The 22,984-nt window shown below is 37.8% G+C and overlaps 1 protein-coding gene across 2 annotated transcripts in view; it reads left to right on the top strand.

Annotated features, from left to right (window-relative positions):
• SLC5A12 (solute carrier family 5 member 12) overlaps positions 1-21,072 on the top strand; it is a 52,426-nt gene extending 31,354 nt beyond the window's left edge. For both annotated transcript variants that reach the window (XM_019037738.4, XM_004050840.5), the window contains exons 10-15: positions 4,150-4,217; positions 8,127-8,213; positions 10,751-10,917; positions 13,065-13,168; positions 18,362-18,489; positions 20,637-21,072. In XM_019037738.4, coding sequence (XP_018893283.2) covers positions 4,150-4,217; positions 8,127-8,213; positions 10,751-10,917; positions 13,065-13,168; positions 18,362-18,489; positions 20,637-20,786 — 704 coding nt within the window. In that variant the 3' untranslated portion in view covers positions 20,787-21,072. The remainder of the gene's footprint in view (positions 1-4,149; positions 4,218-8,126; positions 8,214-10,750; positions 10,918-13,064; positions 13,169-18,361; positions 18,490-20,636) is intronic.
• The last annotated feature ends 1,912 nt before the right edge of the window (positions 21,073-22,984 follow it).

Here is a 22,984-nt window from a genome sequence, read left to right as displayed (position 1 = left end):
CAAGCATGTGCCACCATGCCTGGCCTGGCTAATTTTTTTTTTTTTTTTTTTTAGTAGAGGTGGTTTCTCCATGTTGGTCAGGCTGGTCTCAAAGTCCCAACCTCAGGTGATCCCCCGGCCTTGGCCTCCCAAAGTGCTGGAATTACAGGTGTGAGCCACTGCGCCAGGCCACTAAATTGTTTTTCTTATATAGTTCACTTTCCCAGCATTATTCTTTAAATATTCCTCAGTTTTAAAAATATTTCCATTAATAAAAATATATAATATAAAGGTTTCTCATCTATAAGAATGTTTCATGTTGTATACTTATTTTCTTTAATTACAAGACTGAACCATCTTGTTTTATATTATAGCCTTGTAGCATTTTATTTAAATGTCTGATAGAACAATTCTCATTTTTCTTTCAGTTTAAAAATTAAAAATGTTTCCATTATAATTTTTACAAAAAAATTTCGGCTATTCATTACTATTTATTCTTTTAAATTAACTTTAAAGTTTACTGCATGGAACCTATCTGAACCCACTACCACCACTCCCCATCCCATGGGATTGCATTAAACATGAAAATGTATTTGGGAATAACTGATATCTTTGTAAGCCTTCCACCTAGCAATAGCATCTACTTTTTTCTATTTAGTTGTGTTGTATTTTGTATTTTATGTGTTAAGTATACTCACATCTTCCTCTTTCAACTCCTCTTCCTTCCTCCCCTTTGCTCTCTTAACAATAATGATTTTAATTATGCTATTGTGTTATGTTTCTTACATTATAATAATTAAATTATATGGCCAAGTTTTAAAACTTTATTGTGATCTCTCATATACACATTGCCTAGATTCTCCATTATTATTTTCCTATACTTGCTTTTTCATGTATCCATCCAGTTGTCTATCCATCCATTAATCCATCATAGTTTGATACATTTAAAAGTAAATTGTGGACCTCTGCACACTTCCCCCAAATTATTGTAACATGCACATTGTTAAACGATAATTCACTATTTGTTTCAAGTTTTTTTAAATGTAAAAAAAATTCACCTATAATGAAATGAACAAATATTAAATACAACTTTCTTGAGTATTGACAAATGCATACACCTGTGTAACCCAACCACTTATCAGGATATGTGACCTTCACCGTGGAAAGTTCTCCTATACCTTCTCTAGTCATTCTTTTCTCCCACTCACCCTCCAGAGGCAAATACTGTTCCAATTTTTTCCACCATAGATTAGTTTTACCTCTTCTAGAATTTTATATAAATGGGATCACACCATTGCACTTTTTTTTTTCTTTTTGTGAGACAGAGTTTCACTCTTGTTACCCAGGCTGGAATGCAGTGGTGCGATATCTCGAGTCACTGCCACCTCCGCCTCCCGGGTTCAAGGGATTCTCTTGCCTCAGCCTGCGGAGTAGCTGAGACTACAGGCGCATGCCACGACACCCGGCTAAATTTTGTATTTTTTTAGTAGAGACGGGGTTTCACCATGTTGGCCAGGCTGGTCTCAAACTCCTGACCTCAGCTGATCCGCCTCCCTCGGCCTCCCTAAGTGCTGGGATTACAGGCATGAGCCACCGTACCCAGCCTGCACTTTTTTTTTTTTTGTAACGTCCTTCTTACGGCATAAAGTTTTTGAGATTACATGATGTTTTGTGTGTGTTCATAGTTTATTCTTTTTTATTGCTCTTAGTATGCCACATATAGATATGCCACAGATCTTTTTTTAACATCTGAGTCTATTGATGGGCCTGGGCTGTTTTTGTTTGAGGTCATTATGACTAAAACTGCTATGAATACTCTTGCACAAGTCTTCTTGTGTACGTGTTTCCATTTCTCTTTGATAAATAGCTAGGCATGGAATTGCTTAGTCAACTATTGTCATTTTAATTTCCTTGCAGTTTTTCCTTATCATACCCGGATCCATCTTCATCTAAACTTATTGGTGTTACACCCTGTCTTCCTGTTCTTTTCATCTTGTTTTCTCTTGACTTGTATGTCCTTGCTTCATTGAGTCTGTGTATCCTTGCAGCATATTAAGATTGCCAAAGTTTTAAACTATTTTTTTCTGGTTCCTAAAGTGAATTATTTGCAGAAAAGAATACTATTTATTTCAGTTTTTAGGTTAATATATTCATTCCCATTTTTGGCAACATTTTGTCATGTATTCTATATTTTCTTTCTTTTTTTACTTGTGTTTGAACAAGAAGAGAGGAATGTTGACCACATGTTTGCTAACTGGGTAGCTGAATTGCCTTGATTCTGCTCACTCTCTGAGTTAGAGCTGATAGCAAGTAGATGGGCACTGCTGCCAGTAGAATTCCCGATTTCTGGCAGATATTCATGGATACTCTGGAGTGAGGTAGAAGTTTCACCTATGCCTGTGTTTTGTTGTCTGATCCTCTGAGCTGATGCTGCATTGGGAAAATCCATAGCATTTTCTGCAACTGTGGAGCTTTCACTCCCTCTACTGCTTTGTTTATGGGAGATATTCCAGATGTCTATGAAATTTCCACAAATTTCTCCTAAACTTCCTGCCTAGCATGTTGCTGTTGGTTGCAATCTGGTGGAAGGATAAAGATTTTGTGGGGAGGACTGAATCAATTCTCTAGTCAGCACAAAAAAGAAGAACTTATGAATTGAGGGATGGCTGCCTAGAATCTCATTTGAACAGGTAACCATTGGTCCAGTGAGAGGGCAGTCAGAAGGAGAGAAAAAACATGTCTTTCTTCTGTTCTTCAGGCTTATAGGGCTCTCCTTTTTCATGAAGCAATACAAAGTCAGGGCAGACATTGTTTTCTGTAGTCTTATCTATCTATCTAATAGTCTAATAGTAGTCAATCTATCTAATAATAGCCTATCTATAATAGATAGTTGGAATACTTTTGGAATTTTAGCAAGTGCTTATTGATCAATCTTGAAGTTTCCTTATTTTTGTGTGTCTTATTGAGAAGTTGGAAAAGATAGCCTCAAAGGTTACTAGCCTGATTTCATTTTAAGAGTGGGTTCCTCATAAGGAATATCATGTAATGACTCTGGAATAAAATAATAAAAATGATAAATACATAGTACTTGCTGCGTGCCAGGCACTGTTCTTGGGTATGTGCATATACTTGTTGGATTAAGTTGCAAGCAGTTTCTTCCTAGAATGAAAGCTGTTAGAGACAGGAATCACATTCTAACTTTATGGCACTGGCATCTGGTGCAGTGTCTCATCTATGGTCGGTATTCAATAAGATTGAATTAATAGTCATGTTGAGAACTGGGTTGGATACGTAGCTGACAGAGAATGCTCAAAAAGAATCAACACAATAGTTTTCTTTCCATTTCTGACACTGTGTCTCCATCTCTGTCAATCTGCTACTTTTTGCCTATCTTTCTCTCTATTGTTTTGTTTATGTGTTATTATTGGAATTCAGTGTACTTTTGAGATTATTTTTAAACAAAGATGTATAAAAACAATGACTTTTTAAAAGATGGTTTAGAAAAAGATATTATTTTTAAAAGATGACAAAATATATATGCTGATTCGTTTAGCGAGCTTTCATGATACCAGAAGAGCACCATACTCTGAAGGTCCTTTTGGTGATATGGAAACAAACAAATCATTATGTAATGTAACTAAGGACCATAAGGATAATATAAAAAAAAGCGCCAAAGGGAAAAATCTGAAAAACTTTCCAGATCTGCAAAACCTGTTAGGTAGAATGTGTAGACATTATTTAACCATTGTTAAGATGAAAAACTACTGGAGTCCTGGAATTAGTAGCTTCTTTTTCAGCTCCTTGCTGGAGGGTGGTTGCCCAGGAATTAATTTCCACTAATTTTGTCTAGATTAGTCTGGACCTCTCCCACATTTTCATGTTGTTTCCACATAACAGATTTCTTCCAGAAGCTTAGAAGGATAACCCTTGAGGCTGGATAGCAGTTCATTCCGCCTGATAAGGAAGCAGGTCATTGAAACTTTTCCTTGGTAAAGAGACTTCCTAAGTGCCTCTCTTGGGGCTGATGATGGCTGAATGGGGAGGATGGTCCTCGCTGAGATCCCTTTGCAAAGGGCTTGGATCAGAGACAGTTCTGAGTGGGGGCTCAAGGCATCCCTTGAAGTCAGGAATCCCTCAGGAAATTATGATTGTAATTTTTCTTTCTTTCAGGTCTCTTATTTGGCGTGATGTGTACCTCTATGGCTGTGGCTGCATCTGTCATGGGAGGTGTTGTGCAGGTAACGAAAGAAGGAAAAGACACATTTGGTTTCACTGGAACTTCCCCCCACTCTCTTTTAATGTCTTGCTTCTTCCTCCAAGATCCAAAGGCTGACATTTAATGATACCAGCTCCAAATTAAAAATAAATGTAAAATGCATGTAAAATCAATTCTCTAGTCAGCACAAAAAAAGAAGAACTTATCTTTTCAGAAAGAGAAATCACTTTCCGAAGGGGAAACTATTAAATCACTTTCAGAAGGAGAAACGATTAAAACTAGTAATGGGATAGTGAGATAAAATTAGAAACTCTTAAAAATTCCGATCTGAGAATTTATTATCCTGATATGAAAGTAGTGATAAAAATAGTAAAACCAATAATAATTAACATTTATGTAACACTTACTATGTTCTGGGCAGAGTCCTAGATGTATTATTTCATTTAATCTTCATCACTTCTCTTAAAGGTAGTATAATTAATGCACTAATTTTCCAGATGAAGGAACTAGGAAGTAACTGTCTCAAAGTTACATAATTAAAGAGTGGTAGAACTGGGATATCTACTCACCTCCACCTATCATCCAAGCTGAACTCACAACTCCCAATTCCATAAAATATCAGTGTTAAAAGGAACCTTATGGATAATCTGTTTCAACATCTTCATTTTGCAGGTGATTACAGGAAAAAAAGTGAAAATACCCTGTTCAAGTTCTCACAGTTAGTGGAAAAACTAGGTTTATGACTCAAGTCTCCTGAGCCACCCATCCCCATTCTTCATGTTGCCCAACTCACAAAGCAGCATCAGATAAGCACATATTCAGATTCTACTCCGATTCTCTCAGTCCCGTTGTGTCTTTGTGGGTTTGTTTGTTTGTTTGTTTGTTTGTTTTTTTGAGACAGAGTCTCACTCTGTCACCCAGGCTGGATTACAGTAGTGTGATTTTGGTTCACTGCAACCTCTGCCTCCCAGGTTCAAGCAATTCTCCTGCCTCAGCCTCCCAAGTAGCTGGGATTACGGGTGCCCAGTTAATTTTTGTAGTTTTAGTAGAGATGGAGTTTCGCCATATTTGGCAGACTGGTCTTGAACTTCTGACCTCAAGAGATCCACCAGCCTCGGTCTCCGAGTGCTGCGATTACAGATGTGAGCCACTACGCCTGGCCTTTTGTAATCTGAACATTATTTAGAGTTTCTTATCATGGCATAAGTTTTCAATAAATGTTTTTCAAATGAAGATATGAGTCACAGTAAGTGAATAGTAATCATTAATGTTTATAGAAGGCCTTCCAGTTCCCAGAACAGTGTAACTTACTTGATCCTTCCAATGACTACTTAGATATGTTCCATTACTTCCATTTTAAGATTCAGGGAACAAATCTGGGAGAGCTAAGTGATGGAATAATTCACCTGTCTACATAAAAGAACTTGTGGGACATGATGTCCTTTCTAATAGGCCATTAACTACTGTTTCATCACAGATGCTTTGTAATCCCTTCATAATGTTTGAAGCACTCTGATATATACCCATCTACACAGCAGAAGTGGCAAGGTGGTGAGGTTTGTCTTTAGTGATCTCAGGCACTTATTTTAGGTTTATTTTCCTATTCATGGGACCTATATTTCCAAGTTGCTTCTGATGTCTTGTGCGCCACAATAATATTTACTCTTAAGAAAGTATCATCATGTCCAACTGGTGATTTGAGTCACTAAGTTGTTTTCTTCCAGAGATATTTCCATTGTGAGCTCCTCTGCAATTGAAGTATGAGGGGCTCCAGATAGGCAAGGACTCCTCCAAAGACTGGTGGAAAACAATTCTTGTAGTGAGGAGGAAGTCGTGAGTGATGCCCTCATCTGCCTGCCTTGGTTCAGATGAGTATCCTGGGCCCACCTTCTTGATTGATTAAGATGTGTGCCACGCAGTTTAAGAGATGTTGATAGGCAAGAAATGAAAACCCTGACCTCTCCTTTCCTAGGAGAGGTATTTCTCTCTAAGGTGGTCCACTCATTTCTCTGAACACATCTGACTTTGATGGGCAAAAAAGGCAACTATAATTCCCTTATTTAATTTTCCAAACACCCTTGCTAAATTGAATTTAATGGCACAACATTCATATTCAGAATTTACATATGGGAAGAAGACAAGAACCCAGGTACTATAGGGATGAGATATAGAGCCTGGTTTAATTTCATTTCATGTTTCTGAAACCACCCCGTAATGGTGTGTGTTTATGGGTGGTGCTGAGGCTGACAGTGGGGGCAGCTTAAGTCCCTTAAACAAAGGCCATTTCAATGTTTTTGTTAAAGACTGTAGAAAATATGTTCTGGAAAGCCTCATCCTGTGACATGCTCCAAGAAAGAAAATTTCCACACTCAAAAGACTTCGGAGCACACTGCACACTATATTCCACGCCCCAAAATCCACATGATACAGGGGCATATTGAAGGCTCCGAAAAATAAACCCCTCACTTGAAACATGTGACCACAGAACCATAATCAGGTGGAGAATAGAGGGGCAGGAGGGGCTGGGGTCAAATAGCAGCAGGGAAGATCAGTTACTGATTTGCCCAGCTCCCTTTGAGAAAGGTCATTCTGTCCAATATGCTGCTGTCCTAATGATGATCAACTAATTCTGCTAAGAGCTGTTAATGACTTTTAGGTGCATTTTAATCTCAACTTGAGAAAAAACTTGCTAGATATCATAACAGTTCAGCAAACAAATGGCATGCCTCAGGGATCAGAGCTCACTAATAGAGCAGGTTAGAGCAGTAATAAAAAGATAATAATAGTAGTAGTCAACATTTTGGTGCCCTTATGTGCTCCATAGTCTTCAGTCATTATTCTGTGCTTTTTCTTGGATTCCACATTGAACTACTCACCAAACCCCATGTCCCCCACATGGGAAGCAAGTATTAGCAAACCCACGTGACATGTGAGGAAGCTAAGGCATAGCAAGGTAAAATATCCTGCCCAAGCCCCAAAGACAACCCTAACCCCGATGCACAAAGCTGTTGTCCTGTACTTGCAGGAATGGCTTAGAAGGGATTTGGGCATTGGGGAGGAGGCGGAATTACATAAGCTGTAAGTCTTCCTCTAATTAAACATGCTTAATATTAACAAAAGGAAGGTAAAAATTAAAATTAGTTTGCTTTTGTACACTACAGAAATATACATAGTTTTAAATCCAGGAACTCTTGAATTCCTCCCCCACTGCCTTTTTTTATTTTATTTTTTTATGTGATGGCCTTTTTGTTCTGAGGCATGATGGCTAGTGACTTTTGTAAGAGATTGTCAAATATTTTTCCCACAGGGAAGATAAAATTACCTTTACTGACTTATTGACTCTCCTACGTAATCACTAGTAAATTAGCTTTCAAATTCAGTAACCCTAGAAACTGTGAAATAATGCTATCGTCAGCAGAGGAAATGCCAAGAATATTAACTTAAGTATTGATGCTGGGTAAGAAGGAAGGCTTTACCCTCATCTGCCTCCATTTTGTCAAGAATATATCTGAGGCACTGACTTCTTTGAAATTAATCTGGAAAAAACAATCATGCATTGCAACCCATCTTTCTGGAAAAAAGAACTTGCATTACAGCTAGAGGTGATTTGAAGTCCCCTTGGTTCTATGACCTTATATTTTTTATAGAGAAAGAAGACTCTGAAGTTCAATGAGTTTCAACTTGAACTTCAAACTAAATTCAGGTTACCTGCCTTTCTACTATACAAACACACACACAGACACACACACATAAATACAGTGCTTATCATTCATCCCAGAATTGAGAAATGACTTACAGAAAGCACATAATTAACAAATGGCACAGTCAGGACTAGGACTCAATTTTATCCCAGGTCCAAGAAAGGTATGATGCCAGGAAGTCACAGATGCCCTTGAGTAGGGGGTTCATCTGGTCTGCCTTTGTTCCACAGGCTTCCCTCAGCATTCACGGCATGTGTGGAGGACCAATGCTGGGCTTATTCTCCCTGGGAATCGTGTTCCCTTTTGTGAACTGGAAGGTAAGGATCCCACAGCCCTCTTCACAATTCCCAGTCAAAAGTGGGCCCAGCCGTTTTCTTTCTCCTCTCAGCCCTGTTTAGAAAAGCTATCTGTCTTAGCCAGGAAAAGAATCCACAGCAGAATTAAACAGAGCTTGAGTCTACCTATCTCTGACTTCAGTGACATCTTTCTGGGCACAGAAATGAAAGAAGAGCAGAGGTAGTTATGAACTGCCACATATCCTGACATCAAAGCTGACTCTTTAAGGTTAAATTAAGTCTTCTCTAAATTAAAGGTCCACAACATTAACTGTAAAATAGATATTGAATTCAAGAATAGTTTTGTTGAAACACAATTTTGAAAATTCGTATTTACAAATGTAAATCTCATTGTTTTCTGTGTATAGTTACCTAGATTTATAACTAACTTTATTAAATTAATTAACTAATTTATGTAGGGGAGAAGGGACAAACTTGGGTTCTGACAGCTGGATCTTCATTTTGCTGCTCTGACAAGCTAATAGTATGTCTTCAAGTAAATGTTGGTTGGATAACTATGTATTGAGTTTAAATCAAGATGAACAATTATTTGGAAAAATAACATAACAATATTTTTAAAACATTTATAATAGCAGGATTTTCTCAGTCTAACAAAATTGCCATCTTTCAATTATTGCCATGTGCACACTTACATGCATGTATTTTGAGAAAGTATTTTGATTCCAGAAAGCTTGACTTTACACTTATTAATGTATATACTATAGGATATTCCATAAAGTCTGTGTCAGATAGTATACTTGATTAGGTCTCTGTGGCTACCTGACCCTTATTGACCTTTCTCCTAGACAAATCGTGTGGGGCTAAGTAAAGGAGATTGATGGGTAGCGAGCATTCGGGTCTTTGCAGCACTTCCCAAGCAGTCTTAATCACTTGTCTGATATTGGGGTTGACAAGAATATTATGTCTTTGGGGAGATAATGTGAGGGAAGACAATATCCTAGCCACAAAAAATACAAGTTAACTACATAAGATTTTAGTGCACTGTTAACATTGATTTATTATCTATGTTAGTACATTGTAGTTTTTTTCTATTTGGTCAGGAAAACCACCTTGATTTCTCTTACTGAAATCGCCTTGTCATTTTGGGCAGCCATTGGGGCCCTCATTTACCCTGCACCAGCCTCTAAGACGTGGCCTTTGCCTAGATATTTAATAAAGTATAGTAAATATTATAAATTTGTGTCACCTCTCCCCTCACCAATGGCTATGGCTGATCCTACTAACCAATCATAGCTCTCCTTCCCATAGAATGTAGCTACACCTTCAGAATCTGTCTCAACATGGCTCTCTAGCTAGCCATTATAGATCAACCAGGGTTAACCCTCCAGTTGAAATCCATTTTCCACTTACTGGTAGGCCAGGGGTCAGCAAACGATATGCCTCAAGCCAAATCTAGCTGGCCCCCTGTGTTTGGTATGGCTTCAAGCTAGAAATGGTTTTGACATTTTTTAAATGGTTGGGAAAAAAGTCAAAAGAAGAATAATATTTTCTGGCACAAAAATATTACATAAAATTCCAATTTCAGTGCCCATAAATAAAATTTTACTAAAAACACAGCCAGGCTCTTCTGCTTGGGTATTGTCTATAGTTGCTTACATGCCATAAGAGAGCTGAGTTGTTGTGACAGATACTGCATGGCTTACAAAGCCTAAAATATTTATTGTCTGACTGTTGTATTAGAAATTTTCTGATCACTTGTTTAGACCAAGGCACAAGTATTCAAATCACACACACTGATTAAATTTCTTCAAACAATAATGGAGAAAGTATTCTGGAACTCTTACCAAGGTCTCTTCTATTTTTTTTCTGATTAACTAGAGAAGCCAACAGGTTTCTTTTCTCTGACTCAGAAGGCTCAGTTTCCTAGCAGTGGCCAGAAACATCAGATTATATTCTCTAGCGGTCCTAATCTCTGCTAGATTGTTCTGCCTCCTCTACAAGAAAAGTGATTCTTTGACTTTTCACTATTTGTCAAGAAATATAAACCTTAAGTGACAAGACCATTAAATGCACTTGCTAGTATTCATACTCAAACAAAAAAACTCAGAACTAGGGAGTCAGGGGACTCTGCCGGTTACTTAGGAAGAGAGATAGGAGTAATAATTTCTGTATAGAAGCTGTCAATAACTAAAAGTGACCCAGTATTTGAAGTTTTCCTTAACTTCTGAAAGTCTTCTAATGAGAATTCAGGTTTCAGCAGCTTTTTAAGTAGTAAGAGAAAGAAACCCTAAGGAGAAAAATAATTATTGCTAGAAATCTAAATATAATGATCACCATGAAATTATCTGGTGTCTTCATTTAAAGAACAAGTCACTCCTTAATAAACCTGCATTATGGGAGTTGAGGTGAAGGCAGTTTGAGCAGAGTGTTTCCGAAACATGTGGCCAAGATTTGGGGTGCAAAGCCAGAATCTGTAAGGCCTAGAACTCCTCATCTCATTATTCTTTCCATAGACAGCTTTGCCAAATTTCCCATTAACTTTTTTCTTCTTCATCCAGGGTGCACTAGGAGGTCTTCTTACTGGAATCACCTTGTCATTTTGGGTGGCCATTGGGGCCTTCATTTACCCTGCACCAGCCTCTAAGACATGGCCTTTGCCTCTATCAACAGACCAATGTGTCAAATCAAATGTGACAGCAACAGGGCCTCCAGTGCTATCCAGCAGGTATGCTGACTTTAAAGATGGTGCTAAGTCCCAGAGAGTGGGTCACCTGGTAAGAGGGAGGTGCACTCTTCAGAGATAAGTGTGATGAGACACATCTTGTTCTCTTATGAGACTCACTCTGGGAAGTACCCAGCACTGAAGAGTGCCACGCAGGGCTGCAGCTTTCTGCAGATGTCCATTCCTCTGTATTCAGACATACAAAAACCAATTTGGTGAAAGAGTTAATGGGAGATATGAGTAAAAAACAGAAAAAATAGTGGAGGGTTCAAAGACAGGTGACTGGGTATGAGGAACATGGTGTCCTCAAAGAATAAAACTCAGTAGAAGAAGTTTGTGAGCAATGAGGATAATGCTTATGGGCAAGCTGAGTTAGGAGCACTGCTGTGAACCTATGGCTTCTAAACCAAACAATATGAACACAGGGTTTAACAAAGGATTTCCCTTTGTACTTCTGGCTGGGGTAAGTGATCAAATATATCAACATACATCAGATAGTATGGTGTAGAGAGACGATTGTGGACTTTGAAATCTGAAATATTTGGGTTTGGATTTTGGTTTTATAATTTATTCCCTCTGTATCTTTGGACAAGTTAGTAAGTTGTAACTTCTTGAATTCTCAGAGCTCTTGATGGCAAAATGAGAAAATATATATATATGAATATATATACATATATATATAAAGTAGCACTACACATGACTTTAATAAATGTTCACTCTCACATTCTAATTGTATGTAAGAGCAAGTCTAGAAAATATAGGATTTGTGTTATTTGTGTATCCTCAAAAGTACTTCATTTTTAGTAGCCCTTTTCTGATTATCATCAATATCTCCCTGTACTGGCTCATTCCCTCTGAGTCCAGGCTTCTCAAACTGGCCAGATAATGTGGCAAATTGCATTCATGAAAGTCTCTCTCGGTCCGGCATGTCTTCTCCTCTCCATTGTCCTTGTCAATCTTGAGGCTAGTCTTGTCTTTACAAAGTCCAGAAAAGTGAAATTATCTTATTTGCATTTTTTATTTCCTCCATTTTTCTATCTTCTTTTCCTTTCTAATACAACTCATTCTATCCAAGCATCACTAGATTTATTTTTTCTGAAGCACCTTTCTGAACTCATTACTACCACATGGAGATGACTTAAATGATTCATGTGCTTATGGAATAAAACACAACCTTTTTATCCTGGAGTTAATACCTGCCAAACTTAAAACTTTCCTGTGGTTTTAATGTTATTAACTATTGTTTTCCTTCTACTCTGAATTCTGTTTCTTCTCTTCTACCTATGCTTATCCCACTCTTTCCTACATTTGGGTCCTTAAGCTATTCCCTTTACAGGAATGTATTTTAGTGTTCATTTCCACTCTCCTAAAATCTGTTTATCTTTCAAGAGCCATACTAGTGTCTCCTATTCCTCCATAAAGTTCATTTTGACTCAGGTTCCAAATGGGCACTCCATTATTTTGCTTCCATTTGACTTTGAGTTTCATTTTCTTTCCGTAAATTTTATATCAAAGAATTTCAACCTATTCATGGTTCCCCATAAACCATGTTGATTCTTCCCTCCTGCCTATACTTACTGTGTTCTCTTCTTGGAATGCTAATTCCTGGCCCTGACTACCCTCTTTGCTTGATTAACTACTAATTATTCTTTCAAAATGAGCTGAGGTATCATCTCATGCATTGGTCTGAATTTGATACTACTCTGAAGGCTGCCATAGTCTTTTATACCTTTTCTACTGAGGCAAAACCAACCCATTTTATGATTGTCTATTAGCTCCTGTATGTAGACTTTGTGACTTTCTCATCTTTATATCACTAATGCTTGTCACAATTACTAGCACTAAATCTGGGCTTAATAAATGTCTGAAGAATAAATAATACAAATGAAATTGTATTATTTGTATTAAGACACAATCCTCATTGTAATACTTATGATTCAGTATCAACATTGTTATATTTGTAATTCAGGAATGAATTGGATTGAGTGGAATACAAAGCACATCTTCTCTAAATATAATTTTTTAAATGACAAAAAGTTATGATTTAGGCTTTTGAGATGCCAGGCCCTAAAATGAATCCTGAGCAGTCCTCTACATCACTGTGGGTCTTTAGAATGCACAGAATTGGTGACATGTGCTGTTCTCCACAGACCTGGAATAGCTGATACCTGGTACTCGATCTCCTACCTTTACTACAGTGCAGTGGGCTGCTTAGGATGCATTGCTGCTGGAGTAATCATCAGCCTCATAACAGGTTGGTTATAATTCCTCCCTTTGGGACTAAAGAAGATATGGGCTCATGCATGCATTGGTGGACTGGCTGTCTGTCTTATTGGTTTGAATTCACGTTTCCCACAAAAACCCTTCTTCCCATATAGATGTCTACTCTCTCAACGCTGACATACAAAGGCACCCTTCATTATTATATACCTGACTATTAATATATAAAACATATATTCACGGGAGGCTGAGGCAGGAGAATCGCTTGAACCCAGAAGGTGGAGGTTGCAGTGAGCTGAGATGGTGCCATTGCACTCCAGCTTGGGCGACAGAGCAAGGCTCCGTCTCAAAAAACCAAAAAAAACCCAACCAAACAAAAAAACATATATTCAAACATTTCCCATATATTATTAAAAAAAAGATGCTTTGACATATGCCCCCCAGAGGCCTGAGTATGAAAAACCCTCTGTAATATAACAATCAGTAAATAAGGTTAAAATTCAGAATGGTTCTTTTCCCCTCATCCCAGTAAGAGACAAGATTTTTGTCATCACCATCTTACTATCTCATGAAGTCAGCCTTTGCTAACTTACTAGAAAAGCAAAACACTGTTGTTTTTGCCTATGTTGTCCTTTGGAGGCTGCTTCTCTAGGGTCGTGGAGTTCTCTGCAGTGAGCAGCTTCACTGTAAGCCATTTTTAGCAAAGTGTCTACCATCCATACTTGCCCTTTTGATGTATTAATGTCCTTTTTGTTTCAAAGCCCATGAGGGATTGGTAGTGGTGAGAGTGTGGGAGATAATGGGGTGGAATAAGTTCACTGTACTCTTGTCCCTCCACCTCCTTGGAGTATGTATTTTAGCTAAAAAATTTTAAGGTATTCTATTTTTCCATGACTATTATATACCAATGAACAATGGCCAACATTCTGACTCAACACAAAACCTGAATGGCAACATTTCTGGTGACTGTGTACTAGAAATGTTATATTGAAGCTCCAATGCCCTATTGTTCTGTGCATGATGTCACTAGCCATTCACTGAAATTTAAGAAGATCTTGGCTATGATAAAGAATAGACTATAAATCTTGTAACCCCAGTCTTTCACATAATAACAACTCTCTCAATGTCTTTATGTAAATGGTTTCAAGCAAAAGATTGTTTATTCATTTTGTTTAGATTTTGCCTTAGTACCCTGACATCTGTAACTCCTTCCTTGATGCTAGTGGGATATACCTAGACATTTCAGTTTAGTGATCAGTCACCACTAAGAAGACAACCAAGATTTCAGCTGCCTGAACATTTCCTTCTAAAGCAGGAAATGTGTACACATGAAATCCAGTAGTTTGCCAGTCCATATTTTCCATGTGTGCACCAAAATTAGCATGCTCTTATGTTGATACAGCAGCACTTATATTAAATTTGATTGAAAATTCTTACACATTTTCAGCATGAATAACTCTTCCGGTATTAATCCCTTTGTTTTCTTTTTCTCCAAATAAGCCAGGTCTTAGTCAAATGCCCTTCAAGCCAAAAGCGAACACTCTAACAAAGTCTAATTATGCCTTCAAACATTTGGAAAAATTTTTGAACATGACCACCAGATGTTCTTGCCTCCTGGTGCCTGTCTTCCAAATGAGGCCTTAGGGCTAGGCTGATACCCTCAGGTCTGCTCACTAAGAGGCTTTAACAAATCTTCTGTAATACCCACTGAATCTTTTAAAAAGTCTTACAGTGTTTAAATGTAGAATAGGGTCAGTAAGGAAGGACAGAGGCCTTTTGTGGGCCTGTTCTCCTTGTGTCATATTTTATCTTGGTCTTGTTTGGTCTTAATAGGTGATGTCTTCAATTATACTTCTTCCAGATAAAATATGGCACCTCGAAGATACGCTGTTTATGTTACTCATACATGTTGACACATAGAATCATGTCTGTGTTGATTAGCAATTCCAGGAAGTTTATATCATTAATCATTTTGTGCATCAGCTGCTGAAAGATCTTGGCCTAAGATACACTTTAAATTCTTCATTATTACTGATATAATTCTGCCGGATGGCTGAAAGTTATTTTTTCATTTTTCCATTTTAGATAAGTGAAATGAAAATATCATTTCCTAAATCAAGAACAAATACCATTGTTGGTGTATCAAGTGGCCAAAACATCCCATTATCAGGACAGTATATAGAGATTGATGCTACTCTGTTTTTCAGCTTACAGTAGTTTATATTTATCTGAATCTTACTATATTTTTCTCATTTACCATAAAGCTGCATGTCTCAGATATAAAATCTTTAGTTATCAGTCTATTATTTTATATTTTAGATTATGTTTCCGTACACTAAGGTTAAATCTGGCCTACTACCTGTTTTCTTTTTTTTTTTTTTTTTCGTTTTCTAGAAACAGAGCTTGCCCATTTATTTGCTTTTAACTATGGTTGATTTCACTCTACAAAGGCAGAGTTGAGTAGTGGCAACAAAGATCCTCTGGTTAGCAACGCCTAAAATATTTACAATCTATCTCTTAACATAAAAAAGTAATCTTTGTATTAGATAATTAATCTCATCAGAGAAATTTACTGGACTAGTTTATAAATTGTCAGGAATTGTGCAGCTCTGTATAACGATGAGAGACAGATCAAAAATATTCTAGCTTTCAGTTTGCTGTGGTGAAATCTGATACCATTCTAATTTCTGATTCTTGTATGTAATCTACCTTATTTCAGTCTCTCTCTCCTCTTTGTCACACACACACAGACAGAGGTACATACACACACACACACACACACACATACATCCACACACACACAGATAGATACACACACACTCATGCCATTCTTTCTGTTGCAAGTTTATAGACCGTCTCTTTATTCCTAGGTTTCTGAAATTTTATGCCCTTTCCACTCCTAATCTGACTTTCCTAACTTCCAACTTAAGCCTATGTCTTATACTCAGGACTTCTGCTGAGAGTTTTGGGGCTTGTGCCCAGTAGACGGACCATGTGGGGGAATGGATTCTAGGTTGCATTCTGCTCATGGAGTCAGTACCTTGGCACAGAGTTGGTTCTGCTCAGAGGAAGGGGAACTTTCCTCAAAACCACCCCAGGTTACTACACATCTAGTGACATTTCCTCTATAAGCATGAACTTTCTTTTCCTTAGGATAAACCTGCTTGTCTACAGGATATGATCTCATCCCCTGCGACCTTCTCTTTTCTCACCTAGTATGTCTACAGTCCTGTAGTCTCTTGACGAAGTTGGTTTCAACCAATTTTCTCAGCACTCCACTGATGCTCAATCCCCAAGGTCTTGCTCATGAAAGAGATGATAAATCCACGATTGAAGGCAAACACAGAGCTTCTGGTTTCAGAATTTGAGTTTCATTTTCATTTTTAACTTTCCTACCTGTGAGAATTATAGCCCTATACTTTGCTTTACCATCTGCTATCTCCCAAAGGCAATACTGTCTTTTTCTAGAAGAAAACAGAATCTAAATCCATATGAAGCAGAGTCCTGTCCTTCTTAGCAAATCTCAGGACCTGCTCTTAAGAGACAATAGATCTACATCATTTGTTGGAGTGTTTGATGATTTTGTGGTTCATTCAGAGACAAAACTCTTCTCTGTTTGAAACCCTGGAAATGGCTTTGTCCCAAATTAAATTATTCTGATTCAGAGATGCCCTTGGATAGAAGTTTGAGGTTTTGCAACTCCTCCTCTGCCACTCACACATACGCACAGATTAAGGCAAATGGAGCGTTACAGAGTGTGAGATCACATATGTTTAACTAAATGTATACTTCATCATTTATTAGCTTCTAGAAAAGTTCACCATTTCCTCATCCATGAAATGAGAATAACAATACTTACCTATCTATAGAGATTAGTGATAATCTGTGTAAAATGTGCTCAGTATGTAGAATACACTGACTAATTGATAAATATTATTATCAACAGTAGTAGAATTCTATGTGGCCAAATGTCTTTTGACATGGTGATGTCAATGCCAGGGAATAGATTGTTTAAGCCTCAATTTAGATTTTAAAAAATCTACATTTTTGGCCAGGCACAGTGGCTAACATCTATAATCACAGCACTTTGGGAGGCTGAGGTGGGCAGATCACCTGAGGTCAGGAGTTTGAGACCAGCCTGGCCAACATGGTGAAATCCCATCTCTACAAAAAGAATGCAAAAAATTAGCCGGGCATGGTAGTTCGTGCCTGTAGTCCCAGCTACTCCAGAGGCTGAGGCAGGAGAATCACTTGAACCCGGGAGACGGAGGTTGCATTGAGCCGAGATCATGCCACTGCATTCCAGCCTGGGCAATAGCGTGAGACTCTGTCTCATACAAAAAACAAACAAATCTACATTTTTTTCTTTTTTTTTTTTTGTCTCTAGAAAGCAGTTTGAGAAAAAGTTTGTGGATGGTCACAGTGTCTGGCACTTAAAAGAAATTTGATCAACAGTGTAACCACTACTTCACTCCTCCCTCTAGGGATCTTTACACTACACTGACTATGGGACTAATAACTATCCTTGAATGATATTGGGTATTAGTGAATAGTCTTTATGACTTAAAATTTGCATAAGTTCTGGGAGGAGCAAAATCATTGGCCTTTACATCTTGGTTTGAATATCAATTTGACTCTTGTTCCACAGCAGGATTTGAAGAAATAGGACATTGAACAGGTATGTTTCAAGGAAGGGAAAAGGAGGGTGTGAGGCATGAGGAGGTGTGAGGAATGCTTAAAGTACCTGGGAGGAACATGAGGGTATTGCTTGTTCAGGATGTTAGGGTGAAAGAAAAGAAGGAACAATAAAAATACTCTTTCTAATTTTACCAATACTGACTTAGATGATCTCAAATATTAATATATCTGGTTTGGATAAAAAGTCAAGGGCTTTTTTAAAGGAAGAAATTGCATAATTACTGCTATCGCCTCTGTTGGCCAAAGAAGGTTACTAATAGCATTTTCTATAATAGATATTTAAAAATAAATAGGTTGTCTCTGTTTAACTCTACAATCATGAGTCTACCTGACCTGACAATTTGTTGATGTTTAAAAACGAACTCCCACCCCTTTCAGCAGTTAACCAAGTTCTGTTTATTAACCACTCAGTCTTGTTTTCACTCTTATTCTAAAAAGTAACCTACTTTTCAAGTTGACAATGTTTAAATCTGTAAAGGAAGACATGGAGGCCTGCAACCATCTAATCTATTTGTTCTTTTGTTAATAGGTCGCCAAAGAGGTGAGGATATTCAACCACTGTTAATTAGACCAGTTTGTAATTTATTTTGCTTTTGGTCTAAGAAGTACAAAACACTATGCTGGTGCGGAGTTCAGCATGACAGTGGGACAGAGCAGGTGAGCTGATGTTTGAGCTTCTAAAAATGTGTATGGACTCAAAGGGATTCCCGGTTTTGCCCATTTAAACCAGCTGCAAAGATGCACCGGAAAGGGAAGGCAGTGAATGTGAGAACTTGAAAGAATTTGAGTATCAACTTCAGAGTTACCTCAGCTAATCAGCTTTTAAGCATATAAATATGTTGATAGGTAAAAGTGCCTTGTAGCTGAATTACTGGCATTGCAGGTGGTCAGTTTTCAAACTGTTTTAACCCCTGTGAAGGTGAATTCTAGGAAAATATAAAAGTGAATAATAGAAAAGGAACAAATTGAAGGCACATTCTCCTATAATAGTTCAAAGTATGGACTTTAGCGTCAGACAGTCCTGGGATTAATCCTGGTTCCATGTCCTACATTCTTTGGGTAAATTATTTAACTCCTCAACTCCAGCTTTTCTGATCTAAAAACTGGGTGGGTAAGGGGGGTATTATACGGAGCAACATGGACACAAGCATTTCCAGTTCTATGGGATATAAACATAAAGCAAGGTCATGGTGGGAATGTACAGGCAAAGACGCAGCAAGATGCACCTAACTCTCTAACTCCCCAGCTCTCTTTATTCCGGGAAAAAGAAGTGTATTTAGATCAGGCAGTACTAGAGACACTGTCCAAGTTCTATTAAGGTTTCATCAGCCAAAGACCACCAGAAAGAGCCTGTAGTTAGACAAAATTGGACTTACTGACTTGATGCAGCAAGGTGGGGTACTTCAGAGGAATCGGGGAATGCCACCCTCAACAAGAGGGAGGAAGAACATGTCTTTTGTAAGGTTTGGGTTCCCACTGAAGGATTCTTAAAGGGGTCTATGGGAAGCAGAAAATGACCACAAAGCTATCTGGGGCAGCATTGGTAAGAGTGCAATGGTCACTGAAAGGGTTGTTACGGCATTTGATGACTGCCAGACTTTGGGAGCAGCTGACCTTATCAGTGTCTGTCTTCCCAGCTTGATTAAGGGCAGGAGTATTTTTTGTTGTTGTGTTTTTCTTTTTAGTTTAAACTTATATTCACTTTTAGTCCCAGACATTTTATTCTTTTACGATTTTAGGAGAGGGAAGCCTAACCCATATCATGGCAAATATTTCTGAGTTGTCCATTGCTCTCATCTCCAGAAAACAGCAGAATAGCATGTATATCACCTAAAGCTGAGTTTATTACTTTTGGCAGGAGGCAAGAGCACCACGTTTACAGAGAGGCTCAGGATACAGAAGTTAGGTGCAGACATTTATAGAATTCTGAGCTTAAGTGACTTAAGGTAGATCTTTCAATTCAGGGTTCTTATTGGAACTGGGCAAAACTGTGATGTGAGAATTTAAAATTGGAAAACATAGCCAGGTGAGGGTCCTAAAGTCAGTTTTGATAATTGAACAGTGGCTTGATAAGCAAGGAGTTTGCTTCATTGAGCAATCTATACTTTTGAGAAAAGGGCTGTTTACCCAGATGAGCAATTTATTTTGCTGAGAAGGCAGCTGGTTAAGCAGCCTATTGTTTGTATAAATGAATTTTGAGGAAGTTCTAGAAGCAACGGATCAAGTTATTTGTTGGTTTGCAGACTCAGGAAGATAGAATTTCCTGGAATAAATAATAAACTTAATTAATGCAGGCAGCCAGCTTCTGTTCTCAAGGCTAAGTTGAAAGGGAGGGGACACTCCTTGTGTCACTACTGGGCTCCTTTGCCAAAAAATAATGTTGAGCAGCATCCAGGGGAGTTTGTGTATAGGTGTCCCTGTTTTTATTAGCAGACTCTCCTATTCCCAGGTAGGAAGGGGGCCATCCCCATATGAGATACAGGTATGTTTCTCCTTATAAGGTAATACTACTACTTCACAGGATTGCTGGGTTAAATGAGAGGTGTATAAATTTCTTCGTGCAACACGAGACATACTGTAAATGCTCAATAAATTGTTCTTTTTGCTGTTATTATCATTAGAAATAGTACCTTACATGGATTATCAAAGTTATCAATTAGAAAATGTCTTAGGTCAGAGTTGTTTATGCTTCTTTTGTACGTACATATAATTTTTTGAAGCCAAGGCCTAAACAAGATTCTCTCAGGTTAATCTGGAGTACATCAAGGATATCTTGCTAATATGTGTCTTTCTATTTCCCTCAGGAAAACCTTGAGAATGGAAGTGCCCGGAAACAGGGGGCTGAATCTGTCTTACAGAATGGACTCAGGAGAGAAAGCCTGGTACATGTTCCAGGCTATGATCCTAAGGACAAAAGCTACAACAATATGGCATTTGAGACTACCCATTTCTAAGGCAATACCTGTATGAATGCACACACACACACACGCGCACAATATACACACACACACACACACACAAACTCCACATACTTCTTGCCTACTTGTTAGTAGATATGTATAGTTGCCATTGCTAGAAGACAGGGATGTCTGGTGCCTATTTCTACTTATTTATAACTACATGCAAAACGACTGTTTCTTGGGATATTCTTTGAAAGACTCCAACTTTCACAGAGAAAAACCAACCTGCTCCAAATGCCCTTGACTACTTCCTTCATGAATAAATTAGGACTGGATTTTATTATCATTCAAGAAAGCGAAGTCTTTTTGCTTGGTGTCATATTAAACTTCAGGTTTTTCGTTTTAGTAGTTTTTTAACCATCAAAATATCTTGGAGTTTAGAGGCAGAACGGGAAACAGAAATATGCATATTTAACACTTTTCTGCCACGAAGGATAAAACAGAGGAATGACATCCACCCCCGACCTCACACCTGACATATATGTAGACATATTTTATGCCACCCATCTCCCATCCTGTAGCTACAATTGGCATACAACTACTATTAACCTCCCTTCACCACCACTATCAGGTCCTCTTCCAGTCATTCCAGTCATTAGCTGTCCTGACCAAACATTAAAAAAAAAATTCAGCTAAATACAGAAGAAAATGGTATGTCTGGCTAGTGGGAGTGATTATAACTAAAAACTTTGCTCCTTTTGTGCTGTCCATGCAGTATTTCTTCTTCCTTTCTATCACTTTACAATGAAAAATTGCCTCAGAGCTCAATAAGAAGTCTGGAGCCTTTTTCCAGGGCTAAGGAAAGAGAAAAGGAATGTCCTATAGAAGGTTGTTAGGATAGAATTTGGTAAAAGAACATTGCAAATATTGTAACAGACGATAGGAGATTTCATCAGCAATAGGATTCTTCTTTGGAGAACATACATTGTCCATAAGACTTGTACTCTGCTCATTCAACTCATGTGAGCAAGCTCAACTCACTCCACCTGGGTTAGGTAACAGAAGTGGAGAACTTCATAGTTCGTGTCTAGAAAATAATGTTTAAAGTTCTGGAGATTGAGGGTATTGCAGATTAAAAGGCAAGTTGACAAATGAAGGAGCAGTGAAAGATTTTTGGAAGAAGTGAAGAAGTGAAATTCTGAAAAGGCAAAAGAAAGAACCAGTATGTCACAGGGGCCAAGTCAGAGGACAGATAATAAGAAACAAAGTTGTATCTGAGAGTCATATATTAGGACAGGTGTCAGATATTTATTTTGGTGGCCAGATAAAAGCAAAAGGCCTAGAAACAGTGTGTTAGCAAAGTAAGAAGAAATGGTCCAAATAGGCAAGGATAAGGAAATCCAAAGGTTGTCTTTAAATATTTCTCAAAAGAGAAAGCCTTGAAAGAAGCATACAATAGAGAAAAAAATGAATTACCAGTATTTATTATTAGAAAAGATACAAAGACAGACAAATCAGTGGAGGAATTAAAACAGAGAAACTGGAGTTTATAAAACAGAGCCCAATCCTTGCCTTCTCTCCCTCCACTCAAATAGAAAAGGAGAATGGAGAAAGAGAAAGAAAGTATTAGGCTACAGTTTATAAGAGAGATGAGAAAAAAATACATTTGGGAATAGAGGGAAAGGGTCAAAAGGGGGCACATTTGGAGAAATATCTGAAAATGAGAAGGAGCAGAATTTTTGGAAACATTTTTTAAAGTCTGGCAACGCTAATTAAGCTGTTGATCTAAGGATTTGCAAATTGAGAGGTGCAATTATTTTCCAAATGATTTGTGACACTCTTATTAATTAGAATATATATTTTGTGAATATTGAAATCTGAGCCAAAACTAGTTAGCTTTATTAATATCTTAGGGAAAGGAGAGAAAGAAAGAGGGAGAGAGAGAGAGAGAGAGAGAAAGAAAGAAAGAAAGAGAAAGAGGAAGAGAGAGACAGGAAGAATAAAAAAACAGCAATTCTGAAGATGAGAATAAATTAATGGTAGGTATTATATATGCATGTACATATATATGCATCTGTACACTATATATGTAAATATGATTTGGAATACATCAGGATTGTGAACTTCCACTTGGGATAGCATAAAAGCAAAATATACCATACAATTTTTCATTTTACTCACAAATTCTCCTAAAGACATTTCACTAGGTCAGTACATTTCCAAGAAAGTTTTAAAAATGTTTCTTCTTTTAT

The sequence above is a fragment of the Gorilla gorilla genome, chromosome 9, assembly GCF_029281585.2.
Source record: "Gorilla gorilla gorilla isolate KB3781 chromosome 9, NHGRI_mGorGor1-v2.1_pri, whole genome shotgun sequence".
In the NCBI taxonomy this organism is placed as follows: domain Eukaryota; kingdom Metazoa; phylum Chordata; class Mammalia; order Primates; family Hominidae; genus Gorilla; species Gorilla gorilla.
Note: the sequence above shows the minus strand (reverse complement) of the source record. Positions and strands in the feature narration are given on the sequence as shown.